Source organism: Rhinolophus sinicus, linkage group LG05 (assembly GCF_036562045.2).
Source record: "Rhinolophus sinicus isolate RSC01 linkage group LG05, ASM3656204v1, whole genome shotgun sequence".
NCBI classification, from domain to species: Eukaryota; Metazoa; Chordata; class Mammalia; order Chiroptera; family Rhinolophidae; genus Rhinolophus; species Rhinolophus sinicus.
In genome coordinates, this window is record NC_133755.1 from 150,661,457 (window position 1) to 150,676,485 (window position 15,029).

At 37.5% G+C, this 15,029-nt stretch overlaps 1 protein-coding gene across 7 annotated transcripts in view; it reads left to right on the plus strand.

The window, feature by feature from the left end:
• The window catches only part of TPD52L1 (TPD52 like 1), an 80,593-nt gene extending 65,800 nt beyond the window's left edge, over window positions 1-14,793 (plus strand). For 2 of the 7 annotated variants that reach the window (XM_019729490.2, XM_074333532.1), the window contains exons 4-8: window positions 1,755-1,856; window positions 4,997-5,011; window positions 6,618-6,656; window positions 9,702-9,762; window positions 14,522-14,793. In XM_019729490.2, the coding sequence (XP_019585049.1) occupies window positions 1,755-1,856; window positions 4,997-5,011; window positions 6,618-6,656; window positions 9,702-9,762; window positions 14,522-14,647 (343 nt within the window). In that variant the 3' untranslated portion in view covers window positions 14,648-14,793. Of the gene's footprint in view, window positions 1-1,754; window positions 1,857-4,996; window positions 5,012-6,617; window positions 6,657-9,701; window positions 9,763-11,338; window positions 11,419-14,521 lie in introns of those variants that run through there. The other 5 variants (XM_074333534.1, XM_074333533.1, XM_074333535.1 and 2 more) reach the window with 5 other exon arrangements.
• Window positions 14,794-15,029: the final 236 nt, after the last annotated feature.

Below are 15,029 nucleotides of genomic sequence, written 5' to 3' on the forward strand. Positions count from 1 at the left end.
TTGTACCTTCATGGAAAACAAAATGGGCAAATATCCCAAAAGCTCCTTTCTTCCATATTCTCACTTCTCATTTGCTGCTTGACCCAGAGCCATCTGGGGTCCCCCTTCCCCATTTTACTCACACAGTTCTGTCCAGAGACACAGATTCGCTCCTAATCACCAGATTCTTTTTTGACCCTTATTCCTCTCAGTCTTTACATAGTCTCTAAGAAGTGTCTGTTTAGTAAATGAATATTTGGTTTGGTTTGATGATCTCGATAATATGATTTTTACACTTCCTGGAAAACAAGCATTATGTAAATAAATAACGTGGTGCTGATAATATTGTAAACTCATTCCTTCCTACTAACAAAAAGACAATACAATACTATATTAATTAAGCAATTTCAGTCCTGAGGAAGACCAAGGAGCATGTTTTAAAGCATTGCCTTAGAGCCTGGTAGTACATTTAGGACTGCATGACTTGGGGAGATGGAAAGGATGGAGGACTAAGTAAAGTTCCTACACAACTGATTTCATATGATATAAAGACTTCTCAGAGGTACCACATACATGCTAGTTTTATAGGCTACACAGGTAGTTTTGGGCAGATTTACCTGGGAGCGGCATGTATTGGAAGAAGACGGTAATGGGCACTGTAAGAACTAGTTTAATTTTGTTTTTAAATCTATAAAAGCATTATTGTTTTGTTTTCAATTTGATTAAGATATAATTGACATACAGCACTGTATAAATTTAAGGTGTACAGCATTATGACTTGATTGCACATATTGTGAAATGATGGATACTTTTTGTTGATTTCTTTTTATCCCCTCAGGTTAGGTGCCTTTTGTTTCCCACTTTATTAAACAACTCTTAGAAATTTCTCGTCCCTATGGATATACTCATGTTCTTCCTGTCACTGTGCTCAAAACCCCAAGCCAATCTTTTCGTCTTGTTCTGTTTGTCACTTACTACCTCCTGTCAAGTCTGTTCATTCTATCTCTTTGATTCCCCCACACTCCTCTCCGTTCTTACTGCCACGACTCCCAATTCAGAGCCACAGAGGAGTGTTCTCTTTGATCATCCATTCATTCATCTAGTATTTCTCCTGCAACCCTCTGCCACATACTGGGGACACAAAGATGAATGGCTTCCTTGCCCTCAAGGATTCAGTCTAATGGGGACATAGGCTTATGAACAGATCATTGCAATACTATATTCCTAAAACTATTTTGAAAAAAGTCTCTATATGAGCTTAAGATTATGTGACCTTCTTACTCCCAATTGTAAGTATTAGAAAAATAAGTTAAATATTAATTATGTTTTGCCTTTTTCTGGTTACTTTTACCCACAATAACAGTGAAAGCTTACATTTCTCTTTGAAGTATACATTTTCTAATTTCTGTGTTAACTTTGGTGGCTAGAGCTTTCACTGGCAAGTGTCTTAAACAGAGTTAATATACTTCTTTAAGAATAACTGCTTACTCTCAGAACAGTTCCAGTCTTTGTGATTAAAGATCTGCACATTCAGATCTGTACTGGTATATCCTTCCTGAATTCAGATTTAATGATCTGACTTTCCCTCTGATGAGTGGCGGCCAACCCATCATTCCCAAACGATGAATAGAAACAATTACTTCTGTGGATCATCTTTCTTCCTAAATCTGTTTAGGAAAGGAAATTTTCAAAGTAAGAAGAGAGCAGGACAATGAATGTTTTATGGGCGATCATGATATGTAAACTGTGTTACTATTGTTCTGTTTTACTTCTAGCTACAAGAAAACACATGAAACCCTGAGTCATGCAGGGCAGAAGGCAACTGCTGCTTTCAGCAATGTTGGGACAGCCATCAGCAAGAAGTTTGGAGATATGAGGTAATGTGGGAAAGAATCGTGGGAATGGTGCTGAGACCTTGGCTTTCTTTACAAGATGGCAGGAGAGTTCATAATGTATCGGCTGGAGTTCTACCATACTCTTTTTTTTATTATTATTGGATCACAATTATATGTGGCTGAGAGTGATTGGTGATTGAGATAAATTTTTATATTGGGATGTTTTCTGCTTGAAGGTCAACTTAGTGGGCCTGGACCCAAAGATGCCTTTTCCACTAGGACACAACCTAGTAAAAATTGAAGATAGAGGGTGCCTTTCATCACTAATAATGAAGGTGGATTGCAAAAGAATGCAGCACACACTGAATTTTAATCATTGTAATTTAAAGAGTATGTTAAAATATGCATTCAATGAAATATGCTCTGATAAACTATTCTAGTTACTTTTGTGTATATGTCCATCTAGTACATTTTTTCTATGCTAAATACATACATATTTATTATTTTATTCCAAAAAGGTACCATGTGGTATATATTTTGGGTAGTTTCCTTTCTTCACTTTAGCAATCTATTGTGAAGATGTTAATAAATGTTTATGATATCTTCATTTTTATAGCTGTAGTATCTTCCAGTTCATAGCTATAGCAAAACTATTAAACGAGTCCCTTGCACATTGTGGTTATTTTCAATATTTCACTGTTATATAAAATTAGGGTAAACATCAAGATTTTGAACTGAGAACCAAATGTCTTCACTAAAGGCACCAGAAAAACAGTGTAGTACTGACTTTAATATATACGAGTGTATATTGTGTTCTAGGAAGTTATCTCACACAGAGTTGTTACTCTCATATTTTTTTTGCTTGTTTAAATACCTGTCATGGTTTATTTTGAATTTAGCTGACATGCCTAGATTTTTCTTTGTAAAACAATTTCATCAGTTTTCTCACTAGAAATCAAATTCATCTTTTAAAAACTTTTTAACTACACTTTAAATTTCTTCTTTAAAAAGATCTGTGAATATTATTTCACTGGATTCTTAAACTATTACTTTATATTTTTTATTACTCTGTTGCTTTCATACCTCAAGGTAAATATTTGTACCTTTGTGTTTATTTGGTACAAATTACTGGATTGTGCCCAATATTCACGCACATCTTAACCACTTGGCTTTCATGAGGCTAAAGTTAAGTACGTATGCATGAATCTGAAGACATTGTTTTGTCTTAATTTTTACTAATAGTGCAGTAAGGAAAAGCCATTCAGAAGCAGCATGTGATGATGTGATGAACAGGTAAACGTTCTGGGTTATTAACCTTAATTTTATTAAATAAAAGTTAATTCTAGCAACAAGAAATGCAGGGCAGAAGGCAACTGCTGCTTTTTATTATAAGTGAAAACTGCAGTCATTTCAATGGCATTAAAACATGTATCTAAGCTAATTAAATAATTCTTTAAAAAGGGACGGCCCTATTACCTGTTATATCCAAGAAATAGTGTCCTGGGTGGAGTCTAGGAATCTGCAATTGTAACGAGCTCCCAGGTGATTTAACTTCAGGTGGTGAGTTTATGAGAAGGCCAGATGAAACTTAAGTTGCTCGTACCTGGGTGTCCTCAGTTATGAAATGGAGAGAAGAGTAACAACATCGAGTTATTATAAAAGAGAGCCTGCCATGTATTCAGCACTCATAAATGCTAGTTTTCATCTTTGCTAAGTGACCATCTCTGTTATAAGGTGGCCCCATACAACAGAAATTAGGGAGAGTCCATTAACAGGAGTGCAGTGTATTTCATAAAGGCTGTGCTCATTTTTCTAAGCAGTAAAGAATGAAGACTGTTTCACGTATGCAGTATCTTGGTGTAGTCATGTTCATACACTAATTGGGTATAATATCAAGATTGTGTTGACTGTCTTTCCTCCTGTTTCCGTGTGGCTTTGTTTTAGTGTAATAGAAAACCTATTTCCCAGGAGTCCCAAAGTTTTCATTAATTGTTGCTCTATTTGGAGGATACAGCATTTTCATTATGAACTGTGGCCAAATATAATGGGAAATGTAGCCTACGTTACTGGAGACTGAGATAATGATCCTACGATATTTCTGTAGACCTGTATTTTCAGAGCTATATTTTTCTCTATAGTATCTAACATTTTATATAAATGAAGACAATCCCTGTGAAAGCAACAAGTTTTGCAAAGAATTTTCAGTTTTAAATTATGCTAGAAGTAATATAAGTAAAAGTCTTATTTGAGAGTTGCTTAACTTTACTCTAGTAAAGATTCTTAAATGAGAAAAATACAGTTTTTATTTTTTTGTTCACATTAATTTGTCAATTTATAAAATGATGGGAACATTTTTAAATTTTATTGCAGACATTTTGCTTTGAATGCCTTTTTGGTTTAAGAGTATATTCCATATCTTTATTAGTTACATAATAAAAATTCATTTGTGAGTTCTGAGAACAAATTTCTGAATTTGTTTATAAAGATTGCCACCAACATTCAGATACCTGGGAAGGAAAACAGTACCTCTAATTTTTGTTTAAAATAATTCCAAGTTAATATATACAGAGTTTGAAAACCTAGAATTTGGGCCTTTTAAATAACTGAATGAAAAGCCCTCTGTAAGAATTTAATTTATATGTTTTGTAAAAATAAGTAGTATTTCCCAAGCTTCTCATTCTAACCTGATGGTCATTAAGTGTTAGCCCAGTCAGGGAATTGCTCAGTCTCCTTCTCCATCCATAAAAATAACATTGTGAATAGTTACCTAACTAAAATGTTTCCTGTGAATTTAAAATGAGGTCACATTTATGAAAGTACTCTGAATAAAGGCAAGCCATTGGATAATTTTTATTATGCTGGCATCTTCCTGGAACTTCTCAGTTAATTTGTTCAAACTGTGTGTGATGTAGCAGAGATGAAATCTTTGGAGGAGACACATCATTTTATTAGCGAGTCTAACCATCTCTATGTATTCATGAGAATAATATTTCGAAGCACAACTTATAACCGGTTCGTAAAGTAATTGTTAAGACACATTAAAAAGTCAGTATATTCAAAAAGAGTAATGCATGGAGTTACCTAACCTTTGCTTTGGGGACAGTGGCAGTGTGGTCTTGTCTTTGCATCCTGATGTGCTAACTCTGCTCCCACTCTTCTCTCCTGTGCTGCCCTGGCTGCAGGTCTCACTCCATCGGGTAAGCACTGCATGGGGGGCCCTGCCAACTCCCTCGCTGTCCCTTTCTTCCCAGAGCCCGCTGGTTTTTCCTCCCTGTGGGTGTGCCTCAGCCAGAAACCTAGATCTCTTTTCCTGAAAGTATTCCTGACCAGGGAGTTACAGAGTATAGGGTACCTAATGCATTTGAATTTATTTAAGCACTTATCTCTTTTCTGAATCAGTGACATCAGTTTCACTTGCTAAGCAATTGCTTAGGAATCTTTTTCTGCATCATTCCTTTCTGTATTGGCAAAGAAATGGAACTGAAAGAAGAAAAACAGGAAAGTGGATATTGAGAGCTGTGTGTTTTTATAAAACTTATAGAAAGTAAAGGTCGAGAAACCGAAAATAATTTTCTCTAAAGTGTCGTGTTTTTCTGAACTTCTTATAACTGGTAACTGTTACTTATGGGTATGGTTCACCTTCAACTTTCTGTACCTTCTAAAGTTGAAGAATAAAAAAATTACTGGGGAAGCACATGTGTTAGGAGATGTACAGACATCATTAAGCTTTTTTTTTTAGTTGGACTCATATACTTTTGGGGGGATTTGTTTTTCAAAGAAAACTGCCTATATTTAACAAGATTAATAGACTGATAATGCTGATGAATTTCATTTAGTAATTCTTTTTTAATGTCATTTCTGAGGAACTATTTTGCCTGTAGTTTCCAAATGGAGTGTCTTAGGTAGGACCATAAGTACCCCCTGAATTTTTCTGTCCTTTTCTCTCTGAATTCTAGTAAAGTGCCGTCCATACTAATGACCTCAGTGGATATTGCTGGGGAAGGGTGATGAGTTTGATCCCTTACCAATTAGCTGCTTGAGAGGAAAGAAAGGGGGTGGTGTTGGACGTGCGATGGGGGAGCCCTAACCCAGGAAAATGGAGCCAATGTTGCTTCCTCCCTCCACCCCGTCTAATTTCCAAGTGGAACTCACATAGAAATAACAATCAATCAATCAGAAGAAAAATGAGTCAGCTACTGTTGGATTAATAGGGTGAGAAGGCTAAAGGTCTTAGAGTTCTCAGAAATGTTGATATTTATAACCAATGTTGTAGAATGGATGCAGAGGTCCCTGTTCCCATGTCAGACTCTGTGAAGTGTGTTTGTATGGTGTGTGTTTTCTTCATCGTCTTTTGTTAACTATGTCTGTTCCTCTGGAGAGTTTCTCTCCAATGGAACAATTAGCTTTTACCTGCCTGGTTCTACTTCCTGGATACTGCCCTTCCTGGAGCAGGGAGTGGAGAGGGAGTTGGACCTGGAGAGGATGCCCAGGGGCTACTGGGTTGATCTGGGAGAAACCAAACATTCTCCTCAGATTTCCTGGCCTACAGGAAACCTACAGGAAGTAAAATAATATGGACTATATTATTAGAGTAGCTGTGGACCGCCTACTCTTCCTTTATACCCTTGGAAGTGACTGGCCCACGCCATGCAGTGAAAACAAAGATCTTGGTGGGATGGGCAGGAAATACTTCAGATAGTTGACATTGCCATTTTAGAACCATGAATAGGGAGTTTCTCATGTACTTATGTTTGCTGTCTTCTTTCTTCCTTTTTTCCCCTTTAACCTGCTTTTGCCCTGAAGCTACTCCATTCGCCATTCCATAAGTATGCCTGCTATGAGGTAATGTGTGTAAATTATTTTACATAAATAATATTAATGCAGAATGTGTATGAAGTGTTACTTTATTAATATTTACTTTGTGGGTTTTTCTCCCCCTTTGAAAGGAAGTGCCATAAACTGCCTCATTCTCCTTTCTGATGGCCTGCAGGAGAAAAGGCTGACAGTTCTGTGGACGTATTGTAGGCGCAATGAGTTTGACCAGCACCAGGCTTAAATCCAACCTCTCCTGATTTGTGTGACCTGAAAACCCACCTTGATTTCATTCTTTTATCTGTATACTGGGAGAAATAAGACCCTATCTCATATGGTTGTTGTGAGATGTAAACAAAGTAACCTGTGTACTTAGTACAGGGCCTAGAACATTCTAAGCACACTTGCAAAGGTGGAAATGTTTCTTATTTCCTCAGAATTAAATGCAAACCTGGAAAGATAAATGAAAGGATAGACGATTAAGAGGGCTACAGTTCTAGAAAGGATATCATTAGGACTTTTTAAGGTATATATTAAGGTGAGGTGTCTGTTGAGTGATAAAAATGTCATTAAAATTACTGTCTGGATGAAAACTGAGAAAGGTGTTCTCCGCTTCCACTGTGCTTAACTTTGCGATACTGTCAGATAAAATCAAGCTAATAGTAATGGGAGTATAGCGGAATGAATGTTAGATTGGGAATCAAGGGAAGGCAGGTTGTAACCCAACTGCCAAGAATGCATTTTGCAGCTTTGGTGAACTCACCTCAGTGATATCAGTTTCACCATGTTTACAATAAGAGGCTAGAACCAGATTTACTGCTCTTCCCACGGTGCTTGGGTGCTTGACTTTGTCTGATGTGGTTTTGAGGGAGGAATCAAGGGAGGAATCAAGCCTCTGAGACCCTCCCCCACTTCAGTGAGAACTGTGCCTCTTCTACCTGCTGTATAGCGTCTATTGTGGTGTGAATATGTTATAGAGGGGATTCAGTTACTCTAAATAGTTTGAGAGCACTGAAGCCAAGGTCTTTCTGGGGTCATTTGCAGAGCTAAAACTTTATAGTTGTATATGATATGATTAAATCTGAGTAAACCGTTTCTCTGTTCTCCAGTATGTGCTCTACTGTAATTTCATTAGAGCAAAGACTGTTTTATTATGTCTCATGTCTTTTCTATACTGGGGTTATTTGGTTACTTTGGAAATTTAACCACAGTATTTGATTTCCTTAATTTGGTGGTAAATTAGAGAGCAGAGAGTCAAGATTGCTTACTTCATATTTGAATGATCTGCTCCCCCTAACATAAGACTACCTAAATTGAGTAGTTCAACCTGAGGCTCTGAGTTCCTTTACTTGTCAGATTCTAAGTCTAGATGTCCAAAGAAGGCAAGCAAAAAATTAACATGATTTTGCTCTGTGAGTCAGGAATCCATCTAGTGGCTTATGGGTCAAATGCAGTCTTCATGAGCTTGCCTGAAATGAACTTTTAGTATATGTACTACCAAAGCGAGCACTGAAATGAACTTTTCAAAAAACGATTTTACTCATCTAACATATAGCCAGGAACCATTAGGCTAAACGGTCTGCCTCCTGCCGTCCTGTGTAACTGATGGATGACAGCAGTCATGTGAGCAGACCTGGCTAAATAGAAACTGCAGTGGAAGTCAGGTGCCAATAAGTGTATACTTTTGAGTTATTCAAGTATAATTTCACTAATATTTCATCATGAAACAGAGGGATTATGGAGGATTGCTCATAGGAATTTGACTATGTTTGAATCAAATACAAGACGTGATGCCCTGCTGGGGTTCCCTGATCTCACCATTGTTAGTTCATACAGCCTAAATGCAAATGCATTTCTGACCATCTGGAGCATCAGGGTCTTGGGAGAAAATTCCTAACAAAGCCAAATTCACTCAAAAACATATTCTCTGTATTAGCTTCCTCTTGATAGTATTAGAGCCATGCCTCATCCCACACCATACAATGAAGCCCATATTTTATAGCCATTCTCCCTTATGAAGTTACTCTAGGCCATTCCTCTTATCTCTTCTGCAGAGAGAATAACAAGTGGCTTATCAAATATAGTAACATTCAGTTGAATTATTTGATCGGAAAATGATGGCTGTCATTGTTGGTGAAAGTTGACATAGATACAAGATTTAAGACATTTTTAATTCAGTTCTTGTTTAATTGGCCTTGCTAAGATCGTTTTTAATGATGATGTCATTAAATCATAATGTCATGTGGCCTAGTCCAGAATAGGAAACCAAAAAGCACCAAATGAAGTATTTAACCCTTCTAACAAAATGGTATAGAGATTATTTAACACAATGATGAGTCATAAAGAAAATGCCAACAGATGGTGAAGGTTCTCTCTGGTAAGAGAACAAATAGGTATATCCTCTTCGGGAGGAAAACTACCATGTGCTAATAACACCATTTTAATCAATCATTAGCTACGTGTTATTGCAATGTAGAATAATGAAAGCATTGACTTTCAGAAACACCACTTCATGGAAATTGACCAAGTGATTACTTTTAAAGGCATTGAACAGATAAAACGCATAAACCTTCTTTTCCTTGAGCAATTTCTGCCTGGTCTCACATTCACTGAAATAAATAACTTTAAAATTCCAAATGGTTCAAGTCACACATGACATTCCTCAGATAGACTTTCCATGATTCCAAAAACAAAACAAAACAAAAAAAGAGTTTAGAAAAAGAGTGTTGTGATAGAAACAATTAGTAAATGAAAATTAAGCTATTACTCCTTTGCCTCATTGAAAATGATTTACGGTTCACCATGGAATTATTACAGTAGTGTCACTGTCAAATATTATAGTATTTATTCTACAGTTGAGTATCTGACTCTCTTATTTAGGAAAAGTCTGTGTCAGGTTATGGTTTCTGGATCTAGCAGAAGTGAAATAATACATTAGCCCATGGTCGGTGTAGGTAGTAAGCCAACAGCTAGCTCTGGTCCAGCGGTGATGTTAACAAGAGCGGAAACCTGACAGTGTGGTTGCTGAGACAGCTAGGTCATTAGAGCTGACCTCTCTTTTTTCTGTTATTTTAGGAATTCTCCTACTTTCAAATCATTTGAGGAGAGGGTTGAGACAACTGTCACAAGCCTTAAGGTACAGATGAAGTGATTTTTGTGTCATTGGGTCCATTGAATCAGGACAGTGTAGACATTGGTGCAGTTAGTTACAAAGGCGGGGCCACCAGCCCTTGGTGCCAGGAAGAAGGCAGCCTTGCACAGTCAGTCCTTTCCTTCACATAAAAATCTATCACTAAACCCAGTATGGAATGGTGTTACTGTATCCTTACAAAGTTGTTCATACAAACCATTCGGGATGAATTGTTCATTACAGGAAATTGGGGTTTGTGTTCATCTCTTTGCTAGTTAGAACTCTTATTGCTATTCTCCAAAAAGTAGATATGTGAGAGAGGACGTGGATGGCACAAGGAGCTGTGCATTCGGAATTTAGAGTGTAAGTGAAAGCTCAGGAACAGCTCAAGCTCCTCCGGTTTGGACATGGGCTAGCAAAAACACACTTGGCTCCATGTGTTAAACTGCCATCCACTACCTGTCAACTGTCTAGACTTGTTTACTCATTTCACACGCTGAGCACAGCGCAGTTTGGTTATCATGCAGGGAAAATAAAGCTGAGTCACAAAATGCATTATTTTATAATAGTGCTTTTGATCCCTGAGTATAAACTAAAAATATGCCTGTTGCATAGTAGGTGCTAAAAAATTCATTGAATTTACTGTTTGCACATAGGTAAGTTAGTCTACAGAGGAAAATAGAGCAAAGCTAAAATCTATCTAATCTTAAAATGGATGGAACTTTTAAAACACGGAAAATCGTTGAAACTACTAAGATATTTTTTAAAGATATCACCAAATAATGACGTAATTATTTCTTGATAATCATTACTACTATTTTGAATACAATCCATTTCTGTACTACTGTATTACTGGGAAAATTAAGATTATATATGACCTTTTATGAGGTCAAAAGCACATGCTTATCCAGCTACTTCTGAATGCTCTGTCACCACTCTACTCTCACATGGGCTGCCTGAGAAGGGTCTGTGAGAGTATAAATTACTCCTTACTAGAGGTCTGAGATGCTCTCATTTCGAACTGATTTTGGCCTGGAAGCTCTTTCCCCTTCGGGGAGGGTCTTTAACATAATCTACTACTTTACTAGGCCTGTGGTTAGATGTTTAAGGCCCAAGAATGAAATTATTATTCAGCATTTATTATGCCTTCACTGGTTTCGTTTACCAGCAGTTTCTACTCTGTTTCCTCGAAATTATATAAGACCCGGTCTTATATTACATTAAAATAAGACCGGGTCTTATATTAATTTTTGCTCCAAAAGACACATTAGAGCTGATGGTCCGGCTAGGTCTTATTTTCTGGGAAACACAGTAGTTGTGCAGTTTCACTATTCTGCTTGTTAACATAATCCCTGATTGAGTGACCAGCAGGAGCCATTAAATTGCCCCCATTAATAGGGATAACATGCAGTATCTCGGACATTTCTCTTGCCAGAATATCTAGTTTCCAAACAAAAGCCTCAAAAAATTCTAGGAGTCAATTTCTCAACATTTGGTTCTCAGCCCTATACATCCAAAGAGAATAGATTCTGCTGTTTGTTAGACGTCTAAGTTCTGACATAGGAAAAGTTGTACTTTTTAGGTTTTCTTTAGAAGAAGGAGCTATGAAGAAGCAAAAGAAGAATAAAGAGCAACCTATTTTCATTTGCTTTTAGGAAACTGGTAAGCTCACAGCTCACATACGATTTTATGATTTAAGTGTTTGACCCACTCTCAGCCTCTTACTTTATTGCTTCATTGGGATGAAAGGTATAGAGCCTGCCTTCTCCTTCAGACCTGCACAAAACTAACTCAGCCAACTGGATACTAGCCTGTGTCAAGACCTCCTGAAAGTGGATTCTGTGTCTGCATGATTGTCCATGGATTTAACAAGACTCACATCCCACCTACTTTCTGTGTCACGCTCAATGCCTACTTCCTCTTTTCCTGCCCACCCAGGCAATGGAGACTAGCAAATAATCAGGTTTTGTGTAAAACCGCCCACTTCCTCAATCATTACAAATTTCTCAGTCCTTTTTTCCTCCAGACTGAATAATGATGTTTAACCCTTCTTTATGTAGCTTATTTTCTTCACAGTTTACTTCTGTGTCCTAAGTCTTCTACAAAATTTCTGTAACTTTCTTCAGTTGTGAGGCTGTTTGCTGCTGAGGGAATGACGCACGAATCAGTGAGGATGAGTGCAAGTCCTTGCAGGCCTATGTGCTGCATCTTCACTCACATACTGCTTTAAGCTTAATTTTTAAACCACCACTTAAAGGGAATTATGTTCATATTTGTGTTCTATTAGAAATAATGTTCTGCTGTGAACCGAGGTCCGTTCCTGCCATCTTCTCACACAGGCTGTCACACAGTGTCATTTGCACCCAACTGATTGTTCTCCCGTTATACCCAATTCTCTAGATTGACTTTCCATGAAAAACTTCCTAGTTCATCATAATCATAAAATTTACTCCTTCTGCCTTAAGCAGAAATACTTGATTACAACAATGTATTACTTGATTACATCTCAGCTGGTGTCACCTGTACCCTCAGTGAGCACACTTTCTATTTCATCTAAAACAGAGCAGATCCACAATCCGTTCCTATGAAATTGTATTTGGTATATTCTGCCATGTTCCAGTGAATGATAAGTAACTACATCCCTTTCACCCGCCCTGTATCCATGTTAATCAGACCATATTTTTAGTGCACCTCCTTTTTGATGAATACATTGCATTTTGCATGGCCTGAATGAAAAACTTGACTTAAAAAGGCAAGATATATTATACTTGTTTCTTTGTGTCTTTTCAACCAGTTATTATGAGATCAGGAAGCCCCAATTCAGTAATTCAAATAAAATTTTTTGCAAAGGACAATTATAATTTTGAGGACAAAGTGACAAATTATTGGATGAAAAACTATTACGAAGGGAAGGGTCCAGGAGAGGTTTATTGTTCACATCTTTGCTTACGCAGGTCCTTGCCTAAGGTATTGAAGTATGATGTCACTAAACCCACAAGGTTAGGAAACCCCTTTATTCCACTTCCCTTTTGCCAAATTGCTGTATTTAAAAGCGGTTCCCTCCTTCTGTATCTTTCTATTTTGATGTGAGGAAATCAAGAACTAGGAGAGAAGAGTGAAACAGTGCCCAAAAGGAAACATCAGTAATTGGTATTCATCTAATTTAATACTGTGTGTGACTTCTATTGCAAAAGGGAATACAAATAACATAAAGAGGAGAATGAGAACTATTAATAAGGTACATTACATTGGATTAATCTTGTTTCTCTCAGGAAAGAAATAAGCATACTGAAAAATCACATAGTTGAAAGCATCCCCGCTTCTTTCAATGCAACAATTAACACCAATTGGGAGAAAAATCAAAGCTCTGTGCCAGAGGTCTAGAAACTAAGGCTCGTGGGCCAAATCTAGATGGTCACCTATTTTGAATGGCCTATAAGCAAAGAATGTTTTTTACATTTTTTAACGGTTGAAAAAAAAAATCAAAGAATAATATTTTGTGATGTATGAAAATTAAATTACGTGAAATTCACATTTCCGTGTCTCCATAGCCTTTTCTGAAACACAGCCATGCTCATTTACTTATGCATTGTTTTTGGCTGCTTTCTACCATGATTGATTTGAGTATTTTTGACAGAGACTATGTGATTCCCAAGCCTAAAATATTTATTATCTGTCACTTTCCAGAACAAGTTTCCCAACCTCCAGCAGATGGGAAAATTCAACTTAGTAATTGAATTTAAAAGGCAGAGAGGGATTTTAGTGACAATTGGAGAAAAGTGTATGCTTGTTTTGCAGTGATTGGCATGCTTTTAAACCCTGGTTAAGGTTTTAAAGGGCAGGCCAGGCTGTAGGTAGATATGCATTCTCCTGTGTGGTTTATGTTCTTGTGATTGGTCACTTTGGTGATACTGAGGTGTAGACAGCATTTTGGGAATAGCATCATCTGTTCTATACCTTTCTTTACCTCAGTGTTTTTCCATACTGTCAATGCTTCAAGGAAAGCCAACATGACCATTAATGACTCGCATTAAAGCATTTTGGACCATTCGATATTCTTTTGAAGGAGGATTCTTTCAAAATATTTAACTGTATTTCTTAATTATAAATTGATTTCTTCCTGAGTCTATTCTTATTAGCCAATAACAAGTCCTACACAAAAAGAAAGCCTCGTAAAGCATCATAACTTTGCATTTTAAGGGATATTCCTCCTATAAAGGCAGCTGTGGAGGAAGTTGTAAAGTGACCAGTGCTCAAGACTTCAACTCCAAATCTCAAAGCAGAGACCAGAAATCATGTTAAGTTGAGCTACTGCTTTTTCAAGAGACATTTGTCAGAAATGCAGACTGCGGGCTAAATCTCAAGTAGAAAACCTAAGATGAAGTCATTTAAAGATATTCATACACTTGTAAAATTAGGGCACTATGTCTAAAATCCAGTTACAATTTGATTAAATTGATTGTCTGGGTGAGTGAGTGGATGGTGCAAATCCACAGATCTGGTTATGCTCCTGAAAGGAATTAAGAATCTTAAACGTAGAAGAGATAGAGTGTTGTAAAAACTGTACAAAATGAGTTTCAAATCCAATCCCAGAACCCAAGTATGAATGACATCCTAGCACTCCGCTAAAGGAAACTAATTTCTCTGCATCCGTTTACATCACCTCTCAAGAAAAAAAGTATCTCTGAACTTGAAAGGAATCGATCTTGTAAAAAATTACAGAAATAATGAACTAACTGCATTTTTGCATCTCTGCTGGTTTCAGACGAAAGTAGGCGGAACCAACCACGGCGGAGGCAGCTTTGAAGAGGTGCTCAGCTCCACGGCCCACGCCAGCGCGCAGAGCTCGGGGGGAGAAACCCCGCGCGCAGAGGAGGAACTGCAGTGCTAGAACCACCCGCCCGCAGCCACCTCCAGAGGCTCACCACCGCCCGTGCACACCAGATATGAAGACCAAAATCCCACTGGGAAAACCAGACCTTGACCTTGTTCTTCAAATGGTCTCTCCACAAAGTTTAATAAAATGATTTCCATTTCTGTTTGTGTTGATAATGGACCACTTGACCGTCACACTTCAGTGTTCATAGATTATCAGCTTTTAGTAGTATGTCCTGACTTGGGCAGGTACACATACACTTCGTCATGACCCTTCTCCTTTTTGTAATTCAACATGTTTTCCAAACATGAGCTATTATTTGTTTTGACTTTTGCTTGGACTCCTTGACCAAGCTGAGTGAAGGCTGAGTGAGCGCCCTCTTTCGGTTCAGTCAGTC